Source organism: Thunnus thynnus, chromosome 2 (assembly GCF_963924715.1).
Source record: "Thunnus thynnus chromosome 2, fThuThy2.1, whole genome shotgun sequence".
Classification (NCBI taxonomy): Eukaryota; Metazoa; Chordata; class Actinopteri; order Scombriformes; family Scombridae; genus Thunnus; species Thunnus thynnus.
Genome location: NC_089518.1, coordinates 15,284,195 through 15,302,243, shown reverse-complemented (window position 1 = coordinate 15,302,243; position 18,049 = coordinate 15,284,195). Strand labels below are relative to the sequence as shown.

Sequence of the window (18,049 nt, the reverse complement as noted above, 5' to 3'; positions counted from 1 at the left end):
GTACTCAAAAGTATCAATACCACAATGTAAAAATACTTCATTATAAGTAAAAATCCTGCATTTAAAATCCTACTTAAGTAAAAGTATAGAAGTATTACCAACTAAATTTACTTAAAGTACTAAAGTAAAAGTACTAATTTTGAAGAAAATAGGGCTGTGACTGATATATTGAATAAATTTAACAAAATACATTATTAATACTGATGAGTCAATGCATAAGCAACATTTTATTGTTGCAGCTGCTCGAGGTGGAGCTACTTTGAACTGCTTTGAAGGGTCATGAGATTAATCTAAGGGCTCTTCAGATGATAGGTTGGGTAGGAAAAAAGAAAAAGCATAGCTGTGCCACATACATTTGGATGAATTTTTCCGAAGGTTTCTTTAATTTTACATTGTTATGAAATATTGGATGGTTTTAGTTTCACCTCCTTGTGCCTCAAACAGTTATTTATTTGAGAGCATGTGAGAGGAAATGTCTTTTTGGTGGAACTGCAAACAACTCATAGACATCTGAAACATGACAAAAAGAGACACAAATACATTGATTTTTTATAAGGGCCCACAAGCCAAAAAGTTTGGAAACCACCCATTAAATCTTTAATAATGCATTGTCATTTATAAGCTTATCATTCTTTTATTTCATGCAAAATTTTCATCATCATCAATTTTCATCATACTTTACATCATGAAAAGTAACTGAGCTGTCAAATGTAGTGGAGTAGAAGAATTTCAGCTATATTGCCACTGCAAACGTACTTTATCACACTTAATGTTTAAAGCTGTTACCAAACATGGTGCCATTGCCACCACAGTGTTTAGATAGAGTCACATGTTTTAACCGGTATTCAAAAGGTTGCATATAAGCAGTTAACTGTCAGGTCAACTGCCTATAAGCAAACTTACATAATAAAATAAAAAAATAAGTTGATTTTCATCCTGTAGCGAAATAAATGGAAACCAGTTGTCCCCTGGAAAGTCCGTCAAAAACTATTCTATATACACTAATACACTACTGTGGTAGTATTATTGTAGTAAATACTTTACAATTTACAATATTTATAGTGGGCCAAAACATTTAAAATCAAATCTTTTAACTCTTTGCAGAGGACTCTACCCCTTCAAAGTTGTTGTAATAATGCACCTTAATGCAGTACCTCCCCTTCTTCTGATTGGTTCAGGCAGCTTTCATATTATTTCCCAGTCATAGTCCCTCTTGGTACATCATGTGCACGGCACAGTGGCAATAAAGTCCATCTTGTTTACACATGAACTAGTTTAAAGGTTTTACATATGTAGCTTGACTATAATCTACACAATTTAAGACAATTTAGCCTGCTTTATTTTAAAACTAACTAATCACAATTCCTATTTCTGATTTGGTGAAAGATGATTCAGTGGTTGTTGACATGATATGAATAGTCCAGTTTCTTTTTTTCTTTTTCTTTATCCAAGTAATGAACGGAAATCAAATTTCATTTCCTCATTTCAGCATTTTATCATCCCATGATTTCATATTTTAAAACAGCAACAGATGTTTCATATTTATAAGAAAACATATCAGAAAAAAGGGTTTGTGTGCAAGTAGGTCATCTAGTGAGAGCAACATATGGATGTTTTTTCCAATATGGGATATGTTTATTTTCCATCCTAGGGATTTCATGAAATGAATACTGGAGAATACTGGAGAAGAGAAATAATAGTTATAGGAAAAATGTAAATTATATTGCATAGCTCCTGAAATCTTTATGGGATTACCTCTGTTTCAAGGCCTAGCAAATGCAGCCCAATCCAAAAGTTCATGATATTTGCTCTTGTACTAATAATCTGACATTGAATTATTTTACCTTCAAAAGCTAATACAAAACACTCATAAACAATAAGACTGTTATCTATACACTCAATCATACAGCAAGAGACCACAGAGCAAAGGTTTTTATGAGTATTTAATATGCGATGCAACATTGGTGCCTGAGTGAACACAAAGTTTTTACGCCATCAGATGTTTGGGTTGATAATCTTGCCCATAAAGACGATGTTTTCTGTGCTGTGCTCAGTGATCAGGACCATAAATGGTCGATTGAACTTCAAGACAGGGATGTGGCGGAAGGACATAAGTGTGATTTCTATGCCTGTAGCAGCTGCGGCAGTGGCTCCAGCCTCATCGACATCCAGAGCGGCTTTTTGCACAACCTGGGGGTAAAATGGAGGCAGAGTGAGATGAAGGGTAGATAGAATAGACAGAAGTAAATATGTGTTAAATAACAAATACTCAATTTGCACCTCTGAGACAAGCAGTTTCTGCCCCTCTGAAATGCCGCTCAGATCTGCTCGATCACCAAACATGTCTGTCATTCCCATTTCAATCAACATATCCTTCAGGGAGTAAGAAGTCTTGATGGAGAACTTTGGAATATATACATCATAAGTCCTAAAAATAGGAAATGACAAATATACAGTGATTGATCTGAAAGTAGAGAACAAAGCTGGTGCTTTGAGTCAAACCTTCCATATTACAAACCAAAAATTAAAGCATGATTTTAGATCCTTCCAACCTGGACTTCATCCACTTAAGCCATTTGGTGACGTGGCTTGGACAAATGACATTCTCCAGTGTCGCCATATCATCAGGCAACAACAGCAGCATGGAGTAGGAGTTGTTGAAGGGAAGGTGGAGGACCGACGTGTTAATTGCCTGGTCATAATAAGTATCAAATTCCTGCTCCATATTCATCATCTGGACAGGAACCTGGAGGAATTTGAACATGAAAATGAATGATGCACAATAAAATAGAGTTGTGCACCCTATCAAATGTGGCTGATTTCTAGTCTAATTATTGTAATTTAAATATATTCTCAATAAATGGTGCAATTTGAACCTTGGTGCTCTCATCAACAGTGAACGTGTCCTCCTTGGTGAGCTCGGGATCAAATGGAGTCGCCCACTTTCCTGTTAAACAGTGATGAGCAGAGATAAAACACAAGTGATGGCTGGTGTGTAAAATCTGAAACAAGAGTATCTGAAATGCAGAAGTGACCTTAAAAAGAGTGAGAGTGTACAAAATAGGTCTCATCTCACGTACCTTTGTAGAATATGTAGCTGACGAGATACATGACTGTGCTTGGGTCCAGGCTTTCCACCAGCTTATCAATCTTCCCGTTGGTCTTCTCCTCCACATACTTATTGATAGTGTCGGCACTGTCTGTGCTTTTGGTGAAGTCAACTTCAAACCCATCTGCAAAGTAGGACTGCTTCAAGACGTCCAGGAACTCAGGCTGTGGCTTGAAGTGGTTATCCACAAACACAGCGGTCCCTTCGCTGATATCTTGAGATGTCTTGTTTGCCCTTTGTAGGAGCGTACGGAAGGACTGATCCACATCTGTCTGCGTCAGTAGAGAGCTGTTGAAACCCAGACCACTGAAGAGCTGCCGGTGGGTCTCCCCCCGTGCTCCAACAGACAAGGCAGCCAAGGCGATGGACAAACTAGCTGGTGAGAAGAAGATATTCTTGCCTTGAGATTCAGCGTGAGCTGCTAACTTTTTGTACATACGGTAGGCAAACTCTTTGTTTGCTGAAGTCACCCGTGAGACACTGTCAGCACTGCTGTCGAGTGTGGTGTCTTGGTCGTGACCTTCATGGTGATGGCCTCTGCCCACGCAGACCACTGCTGATAAGATCCAGATACACAGGGTTGCACGCATCATGGTGAACTAAGAAAAAGGTTCAAAAGTGCAGCATTGCTCATCGATTTACATAATGTTTGCTGCAGAAAATACACAAGTAATTTTCCCAGAAGTCACAATAAATATATTGTTTTAAAGGCCCTGAAAACATATTTCTCAATCAGCTTTTTACTGTGAGTAATGGAGTCTTACATAAACACTATTTTCTGCCAAAGTTACAACAGTTTTGGTTATTTTTGTTTTACTTTTGTGCACCAATCAGGATTTAGCAACATTTGAATCACAATTTGAGTTTTGACTGTTAAACCTTATTTTTAAATTTTGATTGTTGCATATTCAGTTGTTAATATTTAATGTTATAAAGAAATACTTAGGATATATTGCCATTTTTCAGGGGTGTTAAAATTGAATTCCTGAAATTAGAACAATACAATCATTGTACCTCCAAGAGGAGGACAAGATGACTGAAATTAGTCATTTTAAAGTCCCCCTCCAACCAAATATGTGTTTTGCGTATTGCTACTTCACATGGATGTTATTAGTTCGGAAGCCAATCATGGTCAAATATGCAACTTTATGGAAAAAAAACCTATAATACACAAATGTTTATCTCAATCAGAATATTTTTATGTCTTAAAACATGCCCGCAGGGGATCTTTAAAGAATTTATATTAGAAGTCCTGACACCCGTATTTTCCAGTGTGCATAGTTACATCTTCAACTAAAGATATCAAACACAATCTGATTGTTGGCAGAGCAGTTGCACATATAAATGAAAATACACTGCTGAAATAATTCATGTGAGACTTACCTTCTTCATCCACAGACACCAAAGCACAGGCTGGACAGAGGGAGACGTACTGATTATAAGGCTGATCAGAGCAACTGAACTTTGGCTGTGTTTATTCTTTATCCCACCCACTTATTTGCTCAGCTACTGTATTTGTTCTGTGTAATGATTACTGTCAAACTGTGGTGTCATGCTGAGATTGCAAAGGAGAGATGCAAAAGCCAAAGCAGCCATAGTTTGCTTCAGCAGCATTTACAAAAAGCTGTGAGTGATGATCACTGTCTCTAGCCCATCATATGATGCACTATAGAAACCCTTTCAATGATTTTATATGTAAGTAGAGCTGGTTCAAGTTCAGAGTGTCTTTCACTAAAAGCTGTACCAGATATATGTTTTTAATGTAAAAGTTGGACAACAAATTTTTATCATGTACAAATTGCACTTCAGAGAAATCACCTTTAGTTTGTGGCGATTAAAACATGATCCAAGGATAAGATGCTGTTAATATGATCTAATATTTCACCAAAAATCAAAGATTCCAAAAACTGAAAACACATTTGTTTCTTTCCTTTCCCATTAATCATCTCACTACCCCTCAGATCTATCTGGTGACCCTTTGGTGGTTGGGAACCACTGGACTAAACTAGCTGACTCTATATAAAGTGGTTCAAACTAGCTCCACCTCCAGCAGCTACAACAGTAACATGCTGCTAACACACTGACGCTTCGGTATTAATAATATAATGATGTCATATATAATAATATATCAGTCAGAGGGACGAAATGAGTACTTTTACTTTAATACTTATGTACATTTTGCTGCTAATACTTATGTACTATTAATTAAGTAGGATTTTTCATGCAGCACTTTTATTGTAATGGAGTATTTTTACATTGCTGTATTGGTTTGCTACTACTACTTTTACTTAAGTAAAGGATCTGAGTAATTCTTCCACCACTGCACAACAGGACATTACTTGGCAAGTAACATTCACAGTTTAAGTTTAAAAAACATTCCAGTCTGCAGGTTTTTACCAGAAAAAAAGTTGAGCCGCTTACTGGTCACCAATGTAAATCCTTGGCCACACTTCATCTGCATGGCTGATGATGGCTTTGCCAGTAAACAAGAGTCTTTCCAACTCAAACACTGCTAAACCAGGTGAACTTAGGTCAATTTCCACTTTCTGAGAAGGTGGTGTATCATTCCAGGACGCAGGAAGTTTGGATGTATATGGCATTGCTTTTTCTATACAGGGTTCAAGCGGTCCTCTGGGGCCACACAGCAGATTTCCTGCCTGCCTTAAGAGGCAACTTCTAGTCTATTAAAAACATAGTGTACAAAAAGTCCAAAAACAAAATAGTTTGCTGCAGTTTGTAGCCACTTCTTCTTCCCCTAAATGTGTTAGTCTTACATGTGGCCTTGCTCTTTGAGGGAAGCTGAAAGAGGATTATTTCCAAGCAAGTGGTCTGTGTCCAACAGTCAAACAGAGCAGAATGAATCACACAGGTGATTTTAGTCTCAGGCTTCTTCGTCTCAGATTTATTCACCACAGGGCGTCCTAAGTGTTGTCAGGCCATTTAACCCTTGAATCATATCTAGTCCCCAAGGCTCAAGGGGCCTGTGTGTGTTATGCTTTTGCATCAAAATAGCTGTCTATTTAAAGATATGACTGCTAGCAGGCAGATCTAGGGAGTGAGGAACCATGCAGCAGTTTTCACTCAACATGAGAAACAAGGGATTTCTCGTTCTTGGATCTTCATAGCATAAGTTTCTATTTTTTAAAATATTAAATATGCATACAGACGTGGCTGAAATTATTGGTACCCTTGCATTTTATTAAAATAATGCACCATTCACCTTGAACAGTGTTAAATTTAAAAGATATTTTACTATCAATGCATGTCTGTGTTTGGTTTGCAGTGGAACAAAACAAAAATGTTGTGAAAATAACTGAATTAATGTTTATTCTACAAAGACATTCTAAAATAGCTTGGACAAAATGATTGGTACCCTGTCGAAGTTGTAAGAAATAATTGATCTGTAGTGATATTTTAAGCAGACTATCGTGTTTTAATTAGTATCACAGTTGTTGTCAATCTTATAATCGCTCATGCAGCCAGGAGAAAAGGAGAGAGGAGAAAATTACTCACTCTGCTGTTTTGTGCCACTCTGTGCATCACACTGAACATGGGAAACAGAAGGAAAAGTAGAAAGTGGTCTGAAGACATTAGAGAAAAGGTAACAGTCAAGTATGGTCAATGTTAATGATATAAGACCATCTCCAAAGAGCTTGATGCTCCTGTGACCACTGTTGCCAATATTATTAAGAAGTTTAAGGCCCAAGGAACTGTAGCCAACATCTCTGTATGTGGTTGCAAAAACTTCAATACAGATCCAAGCTGATATTCACGCTTAAGGTACAATAGTTTCAAGTCACACCATCTGTTGCTGTCTGTATGAAAATGGGCTCCATGGTAGAAGACCCAGGAAGACCCCACTTCTAAGAGGGAGACACATAAAAGCCAGACTGGACTTTGCCAAAATGCTTGTTGGCGAGCCACAGTCCTTCTGGGAGAATGTGCTTTGGACAGATGAAACAAAATTAGAACTTTTTGGTAAATCACACCAACCCTATGTTTACAGAAGAAAAAAAATGAAGCCTTCAAAGAAAAGAACACCATGCCTACCATGAAACATGGAGGAGGCTCAGTGATGTTTTGGGTTTGCTTTGCTGCGTGTGCCTTGAATCTGTGCAAGGCACAATGAAATCAGAAGACTATCAAGGAGATTAGAAGACTATTTTGGAGCAATACATACATGGCATACAGCCCAGTGTCAGAAAGCTGTGTCTTAGTTGCAGGACATGGGCTTTCAAGCAGGATAATGACCCCAAACATACATCAAGCGCCCAAGAATGGATGAGAAGAAAACGTTGGACCATTCTGATCTGAAACCCATTGAACATCTGTGGAAACTTGCAGTAGGGAGATGGCAACCATCAAACCTGAGAGAACTGGAGCAGTTTGCTCAAGAAGAGTGGGCTGAACCACCAGTGGAGAAGTGTAGAAACCTTATTCAGAGTTACAGAAAGCGCTTGACTGCAGTTATTGCCTCCAAAGGCTGTGCTACAAAATATTAAATTAAGGTAAGGTTAAGGGTACCAATATGTTTGGCCATGCCATTTTTATTTGTTTTATTGTATTAAATATGTTAAGTTGTAAATCAAAAGTTTCAGTTATATTCAATGTGACATAAAGAACCATAAAGATACCATATACTTCTGTCAGTTTCAACTGAATACAGAGAAAATTTAGTTTAGTTCTGTATTTATCTTACTCATGTACGACTGAATATTTCACTTTATATAAATATCTATGGCTCTCTTACCCACAGTATTTTTATGTAAATGTAATTTAACAGTGAGTAAAAAAAATTGATCACAGGTTAAAAAATATACTCACATTTAATTATTTCTGGGGGGGTTTTCTCAGTTGTGATAATATCAGTATGTATCAGGCAGAAGATTCCCATCTTGTGTTGGAAACATGCATTACATCTGAAACTGTACAGTTGTGCTCCATCTAAACAGAAACTTAACAGCACAGGAAAATGAACACATATGACAGATGGGTTTTTTTTTCATGCAAAGCTTGTAATCTTATTTTTATTATTTTTCTAATTATATAAAACCATCCCTGGAAATATGGCACGCTTTTTTTTCCTAAATCAATACATCAACAATGATTGAAAAAAAAAAAAAAAGAAAGACCTGCTCTACTTAAGCGTGAATAAATTGTGAATGTGGTGCAATCAGGATTTGATAGAACAGGGATTTTAGTGCTATAGAAAACAGACACAAGGTCCAAATTCAACTGATATTTGATTTGAGTGCTGTGACCAACATCCTCCTCAAACACACATTACTGAAAATGTTAAAGTATATCTTTTCCTTTACAGCAATGATTGAACACTTAATTATGAAAATACAATTCACTTGCTTAATCATACATATTCAAAGTATTCAAAAAAAGGGCAGAAGAAAAAGAACATAATTTAACAACTTTTCAAGTAATTCTTAACCTTGTACTATATCTGCAATAACAGCAGTTCCTAGAGTGAAATACATGGCATTCATATGTAGGTCTGATTCACAGGTCCGCACTTAGGAAGCAATTTCATCCGAAAGATGGAATTAATGGGGACAGCAATCTTTAGGGGTTTTTCACTAATCTGCTACGGCTCCAGGCCCAATTATGAGCTCTGAGATGTCACGACTGTTTTCAGTTCAACAGTGCTCGTCTGATATAACTACAGTGCATGCAGGGCTGGGAACACAATGGAAAAGGAAAGCATTGCACCAATTGCTGCAGAGGCACGATAAAGTAAGTGACTATGGGTAACTAAGTGTATAAACTTCATTAGTGGTGAGGACAATATTATGATCATGCAAATGGACTGTGAAATACAATAATGGACAGCTAAGGAAGTGCACGTGTTGTTACATGTAGGATCAGATTCAAACTGACCCACAATCCTGAGGGACAGCATGACGTTAATCTGATTCTGCATCACAGGTTGGAGACCACTAACAGTTGCAATGTGGCACTAAATAAATCCACCTTCCAGCGACTTTGCCCTGCATTATGCTGGGAAAGACAGTAAAGACTCAGTCACTCACTGAGGCTGAAAGTCCGTTTATGATATGTACAACCATCAGTTTGCAGATCTAACACCACCAAATCACATATACCAGCGTAATTAGCCTTTTAAGGTTGATTCCATGTACCAATACTTGCTCTATCTTGTTCTCGGGTCCTTGTCACTTGCTTCAGGCCTTTTATATCATGGTGGTAGGGGGAAAAAAACCTGAAACATAACACAGCTCCGAGAACAAATCTAGACCCTCATTGTGTCCATGGAAGATCTGGAAGAAGAAAACAGCAAGACTTAGAGACCCGCAAACCAATGAATGAGTCCAGTTCAGAAGGCTTTCTTCTCCAGCTGGTCCAGAATGGCCTGGATCCTCTGTACAGCCTCCTTTCGGGCTTGCCGGACAATCTCCTGTCCCTGAGTCTCCACAGAGTCCAGCTCCAGCAGCTCTTTGGTCAGCAGTTCCTCCAGACACCGGTAACTCTTGTCTGTTTTTTTGCCAACAAACTCATCAACATCTTCCTGAAGCAGGAGCACTCTGGCCATGACATGGTGGACCTTAGCTAGGCTGGGGTTATCGCTCAGGGGCTGAGGTCCAGCCTGGCCGGGAGCTGGCGCCTGGGCTGAGGCAGGGGCAGGGGGCGGGGGCTCACCTCGTGAAGGATTGGGCTCACCTCTCCCCGTTTTGTTGTACATTTGGGGAGGGGAACTGATTTCTGTGGGTTTTCCGTTGGAGGGATTCGGGGGCGGGGTTGGCCTGGGTTTGAGTCCCACTTGTGGGGCACGTTGGTGCTGTTGGTCCTGGAGTGACACAAAACAGAAGATTGTGTTTATGAAATTTGACAATCCTCAATTACAATAGCCAGAGAGCACATCTGAAAACTGTATTTGATTTACACTCCTAAATCTCCTCTGCATTGTTTACTATTATTATTGCTCTTAAAGCATATAAAATTCAGATTCCCAAAAATAATGCCAACACCATTTTTTATTTTTAACATCTTGCAAGCAAGATCAGATGCTATGCACCCAGACCAGATGTGTCCCCCGATATTTTTAGATGATAAAATTCAGATCAAAAGAACAGTAATTGCACCTAAATTATCTTAATTTATGACTGTCATATACCTAGTTTTAAAGTTCATCACCTCCTGAGGTTGTAATACTTATCTGTCTTATATCAGCCCCTTTCTTCTACCTCACTTAATTGACAATATCAAAAAAAGTCTATTGAAAAATGAAAACCCCACTGAAAAAGCTGCAGATTCATACCTTGGGTTGGTAAGGTGGTGGAGCACCAGTTCCAGTCCCTGGCCACGCTGGGGGATGTGGTGGACGGACAGGATTTCCATAGTGGTTTTGTGGAGGCTGCTGGCCAGGCTGCCACTGCTGCTGTGAGGGTGTATATGCACCAGAGTGTGCCCAAGCCTCGGCCTGGGGGCTAGGGTGAAGAGACTGGCCAGTAGGGTATGGGGGGTTTGGAGGCATTGCATGACCACCTTCACTGTAGTGAGGGTATGGTCCAGGAGGATATCCAGGACCCTGAGAGCAGAGGAAGGACAGATGAATGTAACAAAAAAAAAATCTGTTTGTTTTGGAAGTGAAGGTAATGAGATAATCCCTAGGATTATACTGGGATTTGTTGTAGCAACTACTCTTTTCCACATTTGTGTTTGAATGATCTTACCCCTTGACAGTGTGGTCCAGGATAGTGGTGATGTTGGTGATGTTGGTGCTGGGAGTGCGGCTGCCCAGACGGCCCACTGCTCTGCTCTGCTGGACAGCCCTGGTTGGGATAAGGACCTGGAGCTGGTCTCTGAGGGTCGGCACAGTAGAAAGGGTTGGACGGGTGGAAACCACTTGTTGAATATTGACTCTGTGCTGGGCTGTAGACACCATGGCCATTTGGATAACCTCCAGGCATCACCTACACGGGAAGCAAAATATGTGTAAGATATGCATGACAACTTAAAATGCATGTAAATGTGTCACATCGCTATGACCACCGTTTTCAGCACAGTAGCTGACTGTTAGTAAATGTAAGGCAGAGGTGAAGGCACTTAAGAGACTTAAGATAATGAGTAGGTTTACTCCCACATCCTCGGATTTAGATTGCCAGGCTATATTACATCATGAGCTGTACCTGTGGATTGTACTGTGGCTGAACATCCGATCCAGAGGGATAGGTAGTTGCATAGTGTCCTGTGGAATGAGACTGAGGATACCAGTAGTGTGAAGGGTAGCCTGGATACTGAGGAGCATCCTGTGAACACAACATCACAGAGGAGTCAGGTTCAGGTACCACTGCTGCTACTATCATCACAAGTGTCAGCTGTCTTTAGTACTTGCGAACACAAAAGGAAACTGTAAAGCACATGTTCTCAAAAAAAAAAAGAAAAAATCACTCCCTATCCTAGAACATGACTGAATAAACTGTGACACTGATTCTTTTTGTTACTTACGGATCCAGTTTTTCCCTGAGGCAAATAAACATTGTATACTGTTAGCTAAACCAAAACAGGCCATGAGGAATTATTTTGGGGGGGAAATATTATGTTGCTGTCTCTGTGTGTGTTTTGACACAACTGAAGAACTATTATTAGCGGCGTTGTCACGTCAAGACAAACGTGACCGGAGTGCAAACTCGGGCAACAGCTGAACTAACGTTAGCAGTTAGCGGGTAACTATTACATAATGCAGCTAGTTCCGATAGCCGTCCAGCTAAAGGCAAGCTAGCTGGGTTTGAATGCTTTTTCTGTACAAACTCAAGACGTTTTTTTCTCAGAATGAAAACAAACAAAATGAAAGTCAACAGGCACACCCTGGGCGTTTATCTAAGCTATATTCAGCTACTTACCATACTGTTATTGCAGTTCACGTTATTATTTCCCGAGTTGCAAGTGGAGGGCCAGCCAGGTTTCAGATCTGACTGCATTTGGTGATGATGCATCAGCTAAGCGCGTTTTGCCATTGCAAGAAAAAAACAAATCTTTAACAAAGCTAACGTTATTTAACTGAGTCGTCAGCTGGCACAAACTGTTAACACCGTTTTCCCCCCACAGAAGTAGAGATCGGTTGATCGGGAATCAGGAAATGATTGAATGACACCGAGCTCGCGCAATCCCGTCCTGTCGCTTTAATGAGCAGCTCGGGTGAAACTAAAGAGCGCTCACTCTGATCCTTTTTTCGGACACCAAATACGGCGCACCAGGATCTGTTCGTCTTTTGCTGTCATTATACTGACGAAAAATAGAAAAGATGCGTGATTATTCAATATTGTGTGTGTTTGGATTTTTAAAAAGTAGAATTTGATTTGGACTTTTTTTTTTTGCCACACAGGCACAAATGTAGATTTACTCCACATATGTACACGAGTAATCTTCACTTATAAATATACGCTCTTTGGTGTCGCATGTGCGTCAGTAGAAGCTTTTAGCCAATAGGAGAAACTTCATAGAAATATAATGTTTTTTTCAATAATAGTCAATATTTCGAGCTTTAAAAACTAGGAGACTTTGGTGTTACGTGTATTTAAAGATTTGTACTTAAATTACTATAAAATTAATCACGTTTATAGAAATTTGTCTACGTTGCAGTGCAGTGCCTTAAGGGTTAAACGTGTACAGGAAGTTTATCCCAGGCGTGTATAAAGACGCTTCCTGTCCTCTTCTTGAAAGAAACATATTTTGAAACATTCATGGCTTGACGTTATATCAAGATACACGAAGCAAATAAACAGCAGCCCAAGATGAACTACGTACCAGGGACGGCAAGTCTCATTGACGACATCGACAGTAAGTCGGAGGGAAGAGGGTTTAGTGAACGAGTCGCTTCAAGATGCGGCATTGTGTCTGAGACAAACTGGATCATTTGTAACCGTTTAATATGTTATTTAACATGCTTGTGTCGTGTGCGTCCTACAGAGAAACACCTGGTCCTGCTCCGAGATGGCAGGACACTGATCGGTTACCTCAGGAGCATTGATCAGTTCGGTACACATCATTTAATTATCTCCCACTTATTACTCACATAAGGTGAAAAGCATAAGCCACAGTATGCCCAGCTAACTCAATAGAGGCTCATTTCAGGTGTGCTTAAAGATCCCCTCCAGACCAGTTTAAGATGTATATAAAAGACTCTACTTTGAATAATAATTTGTCTAATATGATTTTTCCACAAAAAAGTTCAATTTTCTACTTAAAATCCTACATCTACTCCTTCTCCCTCATCAAACATTTCATATATTAATAGGCAAATATATTTTATTTCAAACTGCTGGACACAAGATGTCTCCTACTTCACTGTGAAGTCCATCCTCAGTGTTTGTGCACATTACACTTGTGTAAGTTGAATATTGGACCACAATTGGCTTCCAAACTATTTGTGATGTCACAAATCATACTCGTAAGCCCGAACCTTAAAATTAGATTTTCAATGGGCTCAGAGAAACTTTCCACTTTCAGCAGATGAATGTGAAAACAAACTCTGCATATACATCATTCTGCACAGTGAAGCTATAATATGCAACTGTAGGAACAAGAAGAAAAACATATTTTTTAGTGGAGGGGGACTTTAAGAATCCCACCGTCTGTTGTATTTATCTTTTCTGAGTGTGCAAAGTGTTCAGTGTAAAGCAGCACCTCTCTCACCTGTTTCTCTTGTCCCCCAGCCAATCTAGTTTTTCATCAGACAGTTGAGCGCATCCATGTGGGGAAGAAATTTGGTGACATCCCCAGAGGAATATTCATTGTGAGAGGAGAAAATGTGGTCCTGCTTGGAGAGATAGTAAGTGGGCATGTCCTCGTTTTATTTATTTTTTTCTGTTGCGTGTTTGGAATAATATAAGTTGCTGAACTTTTACAAATTTGGGTTAAACAGCATTAGTTAATAAGAGGAATTTGTCATCAGTCAAAATCCTGTCATTGACTGATCAGTGCATTACATTTATAGTATTACATCCTGAAGAAGAGGTTCACACAACCAAGTGGTCAAGGTTGCATAAAGAATGGGATTGGTGCTTATTCTGCATTTTTAAAATATTCCTAGGAATAGGGACGCATGATGTGTATAAACCAAAAATATTTGCTACATTTGACTGTTTTATGGTGGCAAGTAGGATACAAAATAAGTGGTAGAAGAACACAACAGCTCTCCAGCTCCCAATCTTCTCTGCTCCTCTCTTTGTTTGACTGTCAGTGGGGTTTACTTATTATGACATCACTTCTTTTGCAAGCAAGGATATAGATTAAACCATGTTGGTACCTCATGCTGGCTGAAGTTTATGACTAGAAGCAGTGAGGAACGCTTACACATGAGCTATAATCTTTGAAATTAATTTATGCACCAGTTACAGATATCTAAGAACCCAAATCTCCATAACCCCTGCTTACACATGCTTTGATTCACAAGGTTAAAGAGACCGAAACCTTTGCAAGATTTGTTTTTTCTCACATGGTTTAATCGTATCAGTGCAGTGACATTTTGCTTATTATGGTACCTTGACATTACAGTTACAATATAGGACCTTGCAGGCCTACACAGAGTGTAATAAACATAAGTCATGAACCCTGGAATCTATATCTCACACTATATACATCACGCATTCAGTCACAAATCTGCATTTTTGACAACAATGCATCCTAGCATTTGATAATACATTAATAATACATTTTAATCTTTAGCATAGACATGAGGCATCAAGACATTATCATGCTCAGTGCTCCAGAAAATAACATCCTTTGTGGTAAGAGTGGTTTGTGGTATCCTGATAATTAGACTGATTTGCCATTTCAGTTTCACTTCATTATGCACGATTAATTAATTATTAATTTCAAATAGAGATGTTGGAGGTGATTCAGTCTTCGAGTATGGCTTGGTTTGTGGTTTTCGTATAGTGCAGTTCAGCTGTGTGTCTTACACTTGAGACATTTGAAATGCCATTATAGTGTCATAAACGATAAACTAAGACACAGGAGATTGTCCATCAAGGTAATTTGAGTAATCCACTTTTAGTAAAACACATAACAACTCACACTGGTCCATGAGGTGTACCACACACACTCAAGTTTGTTTGAAATGTAATGTCTTTGTGTCTGTCTGTGCAGGATGTGGATAAACCCTGCGACACAGTCCTGCAGCAGGTCTCCATCGAAGAGATTCTGGAGGAGCAACGGTTGAAGCAGCAAGCCAAACAAGAGACGGAGAAAGTCAAGATGCAGGTCTTGAAGGACCGAGGCCTTTCCGTCCCCAAAGCTGATAACTTAGATGAATACTAACACCGCCTTGATTTCATGAGCCTCTCTTTCAGTTTGTATTGGACTGACAAGTTTTATGTTGAATTTGAGAGAGCATGAGTGTCTTTTTTTTTTTGTTTTTTTGTTTTTTTAATGAGTACAAGGCAGCGTCATGCTGGACATCTATACTGTAGTGTACTGAATTTCATTTGAATCACCTGAAGAAAAAACATAGTGATAGCTGCTCTCAGTTTTGCAGATCATGGCAGCAAAACTAAACTTCATGTATTTGTCTAAGATCACTATAATGGCAATTTAGCAAATATTCTACAGCAGCACTTTCTATTTTGTCACAAACATGGCGAGTGTTTTTATTTGGAGATATATAGGCCTGCTATTGACAAAAACTACTGGCTATGCTCCATTAAAGTGTTTAGTTTTTCATTAGAGGAAGACCTGCTTGGAAACATCTGTGTCCTCACATTATCTGACTGTCTTTCTGTTTATTCTGTTGTATGTAATACATTAAAGGTTGAAATCTTTGGGTAAATGTGGGCCTATGAGCCAGTGCTCCTCTGGTCCCAGGTGATGGCGCCACATTCCCAACATGCACTTAACGTCGCGATGTAATGTGACATTAAATTTGAGGCGTGTGTATCACATTCAGGCCTGTGAGGAAATAACATAATTCATTTGGTCAATTCAATGTAGGCAGGCGACGCGCCATCATCATACAGCCTCGCGTCCTGTTTATTAAGATAAGAGCGCGTCCGGAGAAATGTATCGATCCTATCTACCCACATCAGTCAATAACAACCCTGTTCATCGTTTGGGCGGACACAGTTAGTTAATATGAAGCAGCCGCTTAGCAGGCAGCATGTGGCCGCTTTAGTTCACTTTGGTACACGGACTGCGGGTCGACTGAGTGGCACCACACAATAAACGACTTACTATGGCACCACTTGAATTAGTCTTCCAAGGAGATTCATTGTATGTATTTTTTTTATTTTTTAAAAATTGTGAACACTCTACAGTAGCCTGCATGCAAAAGGGCAATAAAAAAAACTTTCTGAGAGAGCAACGTCAAGCAGTGCAGTTATAAAACATGAATTCCGGTCAAATTTCAAAATAAAACTTCTGAGAGGCGGATTCGAGGGAACCCAGAGGGCCAAACTGGAGCGGGGGTCCACATGCATTAGCGACTGTAGGAAGTATTAACATCATTAGGGCTTAAAATAGATACTAAGAATAGTCTCAGTAGTATTGCGTAAACTACCCCTTCAAGGTCCATTCTCATAAAATGCGTCTATGATTATTTTGGGGGATGTTTTTATGCATTTCTGTTTCCCTTGAGTAAAACGGATTACACCATATACATTACTGCTTTCATATCACCTGGAAATAAAGGCTGGGTGATGTGGACAAAATCAAATATGAAATTTTTGACCAAATACCTCGATATTGATGTGACAGTATTGTAGGGATGACTATTGGTGCTTTCACAAAATGTTTACACAATGAGATTTTTGATAAATAATCATCAGTAATGTGGATATAATGACTAAGTGGGTAAAGACAAATAATTGGAACAGCTAGAACTGTCTGGTAAGTTCAGAAAATTACATCACTTTACTGTAATGCGGCCTTTAGCCATATCACAATATTATGATATCCAAAATCTAAGACAATATCTAGTCTCATATCACAATATCGATATAATATCAATATATTGCCCAGCCTGACTGGAAATAATAAAAAATATGAGCTCAGAGCGGCTCAGAGATACGATGTCATAGGCACTACCTGGAAGAAATATCAGGGTTTGGATTCCAGTTTATCAAACTAACAAGGAACCAGTTAACTGACTGACCCAAATTTTTACACAATGACAATCACAATGATCTTGTGTTGTAGAAATACAAATCTGCAGACAGACGGGTCCATTGAGTTTGCGTCATGGATTACACCCAGCTGGGGATGCTACTGAGTACTGTAAAGCACAAAGTATCTTAAACATAACAATGACTGCAGGATGTAAGTGTATCTGCACCCTCTAGTGTAGTCTGTATAATCCATTTACAAAATTATGGTCACTGAAATCTGAAGTGTCCAAGTATCTGTTAAGACTGCAAGAGTGTGGAGGTTTATCAGAGCTGACTGGGACCCTCTGGATCAATAGGACCTCCCGTCACTCACACAAATACAAATAGCCTACTGTACATGGCGCAATCGAGCTCCTATAATTTGTTGAAGTAAGAGTTGGACCGACCAAACAGTGTGACAGGAGCTGAGAGGAGAAACACAAAGCAATTATCTAGAAGCATGTATAGACTACATCAGTGGTTCTCGGACTTTTTCATGTCAAGGACCCCCAAACTGACACAAATTAGACCACAGACCCCCATCTGATAAGATTTTTGCATTTAGATGTTTTGTTACATATAGTGTATGAAACCTATGACCAAAATAGTCATACATTCTGTCATTGTGTTACTTATGGATGAAATTATTGTGAAAATAAATGATTCCCCTTTTTGCTGGGGACCCCCTGGAACCAATCCCCCGTAAGGACCCCTGGGGGTCCCTGGACCCCACTATGAGAGGTACGGGTCTACATAAAAGAGACATAATACAATATCATTTTGAATGGTTTCTGTCTGGTAACATTTTTTAAGAATGGAACATGTTTCACAA

General features: G+C 39.2%; 3 protein-coding genes across 3 annotated transcripts; 1 reads left to right on the top strand and 2 right to left on the bottom strand.

Annotated features, from left to right (window-relative positions):
* Positions 1-1,925: 1,925 nt before the first annotated feature.
* Positions 1,926-4,627, bottom strand: LOC137193961 (alpha-1-antitrypsin-like protein CM55-MS). The gene is made up of 6 exons (XM_067605448.1): positions 4,493-4,627; positions 3,081-3,708; positions 2,877-2,947; positions 2,553-2,746; positions 2,281-2,428; positions 1,926-2,190 (listed from the first exon to the last, which is right to left on the bottom strand). The coding sequence occupies exons 1-6, from the start codon at positions 4,499-4,501 to the stop codon at positions 1,996-1,998; spliced, it is 1,245 nt and encodes a 414-aa protein (XP_067461549.1). The 5' UTR covers positions 4,502-4,627; the 3' UTR covers positions 1,926-1,995.
* Positions 4,628-7,916: 3,289 nt separating this feature from the next.
* Positions 7,917-12,251, bottom strand: bag4 (BCL2 associated athanogene 4). Its single transcript, XM_067605462.1, has 5 exons — positions 11,980-12,251; positions 11,266-11,385; positions 10,810-11,049; positions 10,395-10,664; positions 7,917-9,923 (listed from the first exon to the last, which is right to left on the bottom strand). The coding sequence occupies exons 1-5, from the start codon at positions 12,070-12,072 to the stop codon at positions 9,453-9,455; spliced, it is 1,194 nt and encodes a 397-aa protein (XP_067461563.1). The 5' UTR covers positions 12,073-12,251; the 3' UTR covers positions 7,917-9,452.
* A 450-nt stretch (positions 12,252-12,701) lies between these two features.
* Positions 12,702-15,905, top strand: lsm1 (LSM1, U6 small nuclear RNA associated). Its single transcript, XM_067605474.1, has 4 exons — positions 12,702-12,916; positions 13,046-13,114; positions 13,792-13,907; positions 15,227-15,905. Exons 1-4 carry the CDS (start codon positions 12,871-12,873, stop codon positions 15,395-15,397), a joined length of 402 nt encoding a protein of 133 aa, XP_067461575.1. The 5' UTR covers positions 12,702-12,870; the 3' UTR covers positions 15,398-15,905.
* Positions 15,906-18,049: the final 2,144 nt, after the last annotated feature.

What these genes read in the sequence shown, in the direction of transcription:
- LOC137193961 (XM_067605448.1), bottom strand. An exon ending in CTTAAGTGGATGAAGTCCAG is followed by an intron (nt 2,429 to 2,552) that starts GTTGGAAGGATC and finishes TCCTATTTTTAG; the next exon opens with GACTTATGATGTATATATTC. An exon ending in AGAAACTGCTTGTCTCAGAG is followed by an intron (nt 2,191 to 2,280) that starts GTGCAAATTGAG and finishes TTTTACCCCCAG; the next exon opens with GTTGTGCAAAAAGCCGCTCT.
- bag4 (XM_067605462.1), bottom strand. Translation starts at nt 12,072, where the DNA reads ATGCATCATCACCAAATGCAGTCAGATCTGAAACCTGGCTGGCCCTCC. An exon ending in TGAACTGCAATAACAGTATG is followed by an intron (nt 11,386 to 11,979) that starts GTAAGTAGCTGA and finishes TTGTGTTCACAG; the next exon opens with GATGCTCCTCAGTATCCAGG. An exon ending in CTGGACCACACTGTCAAGGG is followed by an intron (nt 10,665 to 10,809) that starts GTAAGATCATTC and finishes CTCTGCTCTCAG; the next exon opens with GGTCCTGGATATCCTCCTGG.
- lsm1 (XM_067605474.1), top strand. Translation starts at nt 12,871, where the DNA reads ATGAACTACGTACCAGGGACGGCAAGTCTCATTGACGACATCGACA. An exon ending in CAGGAGCATTGATCAGTTCG is followed by an intron (nt 13,115 to 13,791) that starts GTACACATCATT and finishes CTTGTCCCCCAG; the next exon opens with CCAATCTAGTTTTTCATCAG. An exon ending in TGGTCCTGCTTGGAGAGATA is followed by an intron (nt 13,908 to 15,226) that starts GTAAGTGGGCAT and finishes CTGTCTGTGCAG; the next exon opens with GATGTGGATAAACCCTGCGA.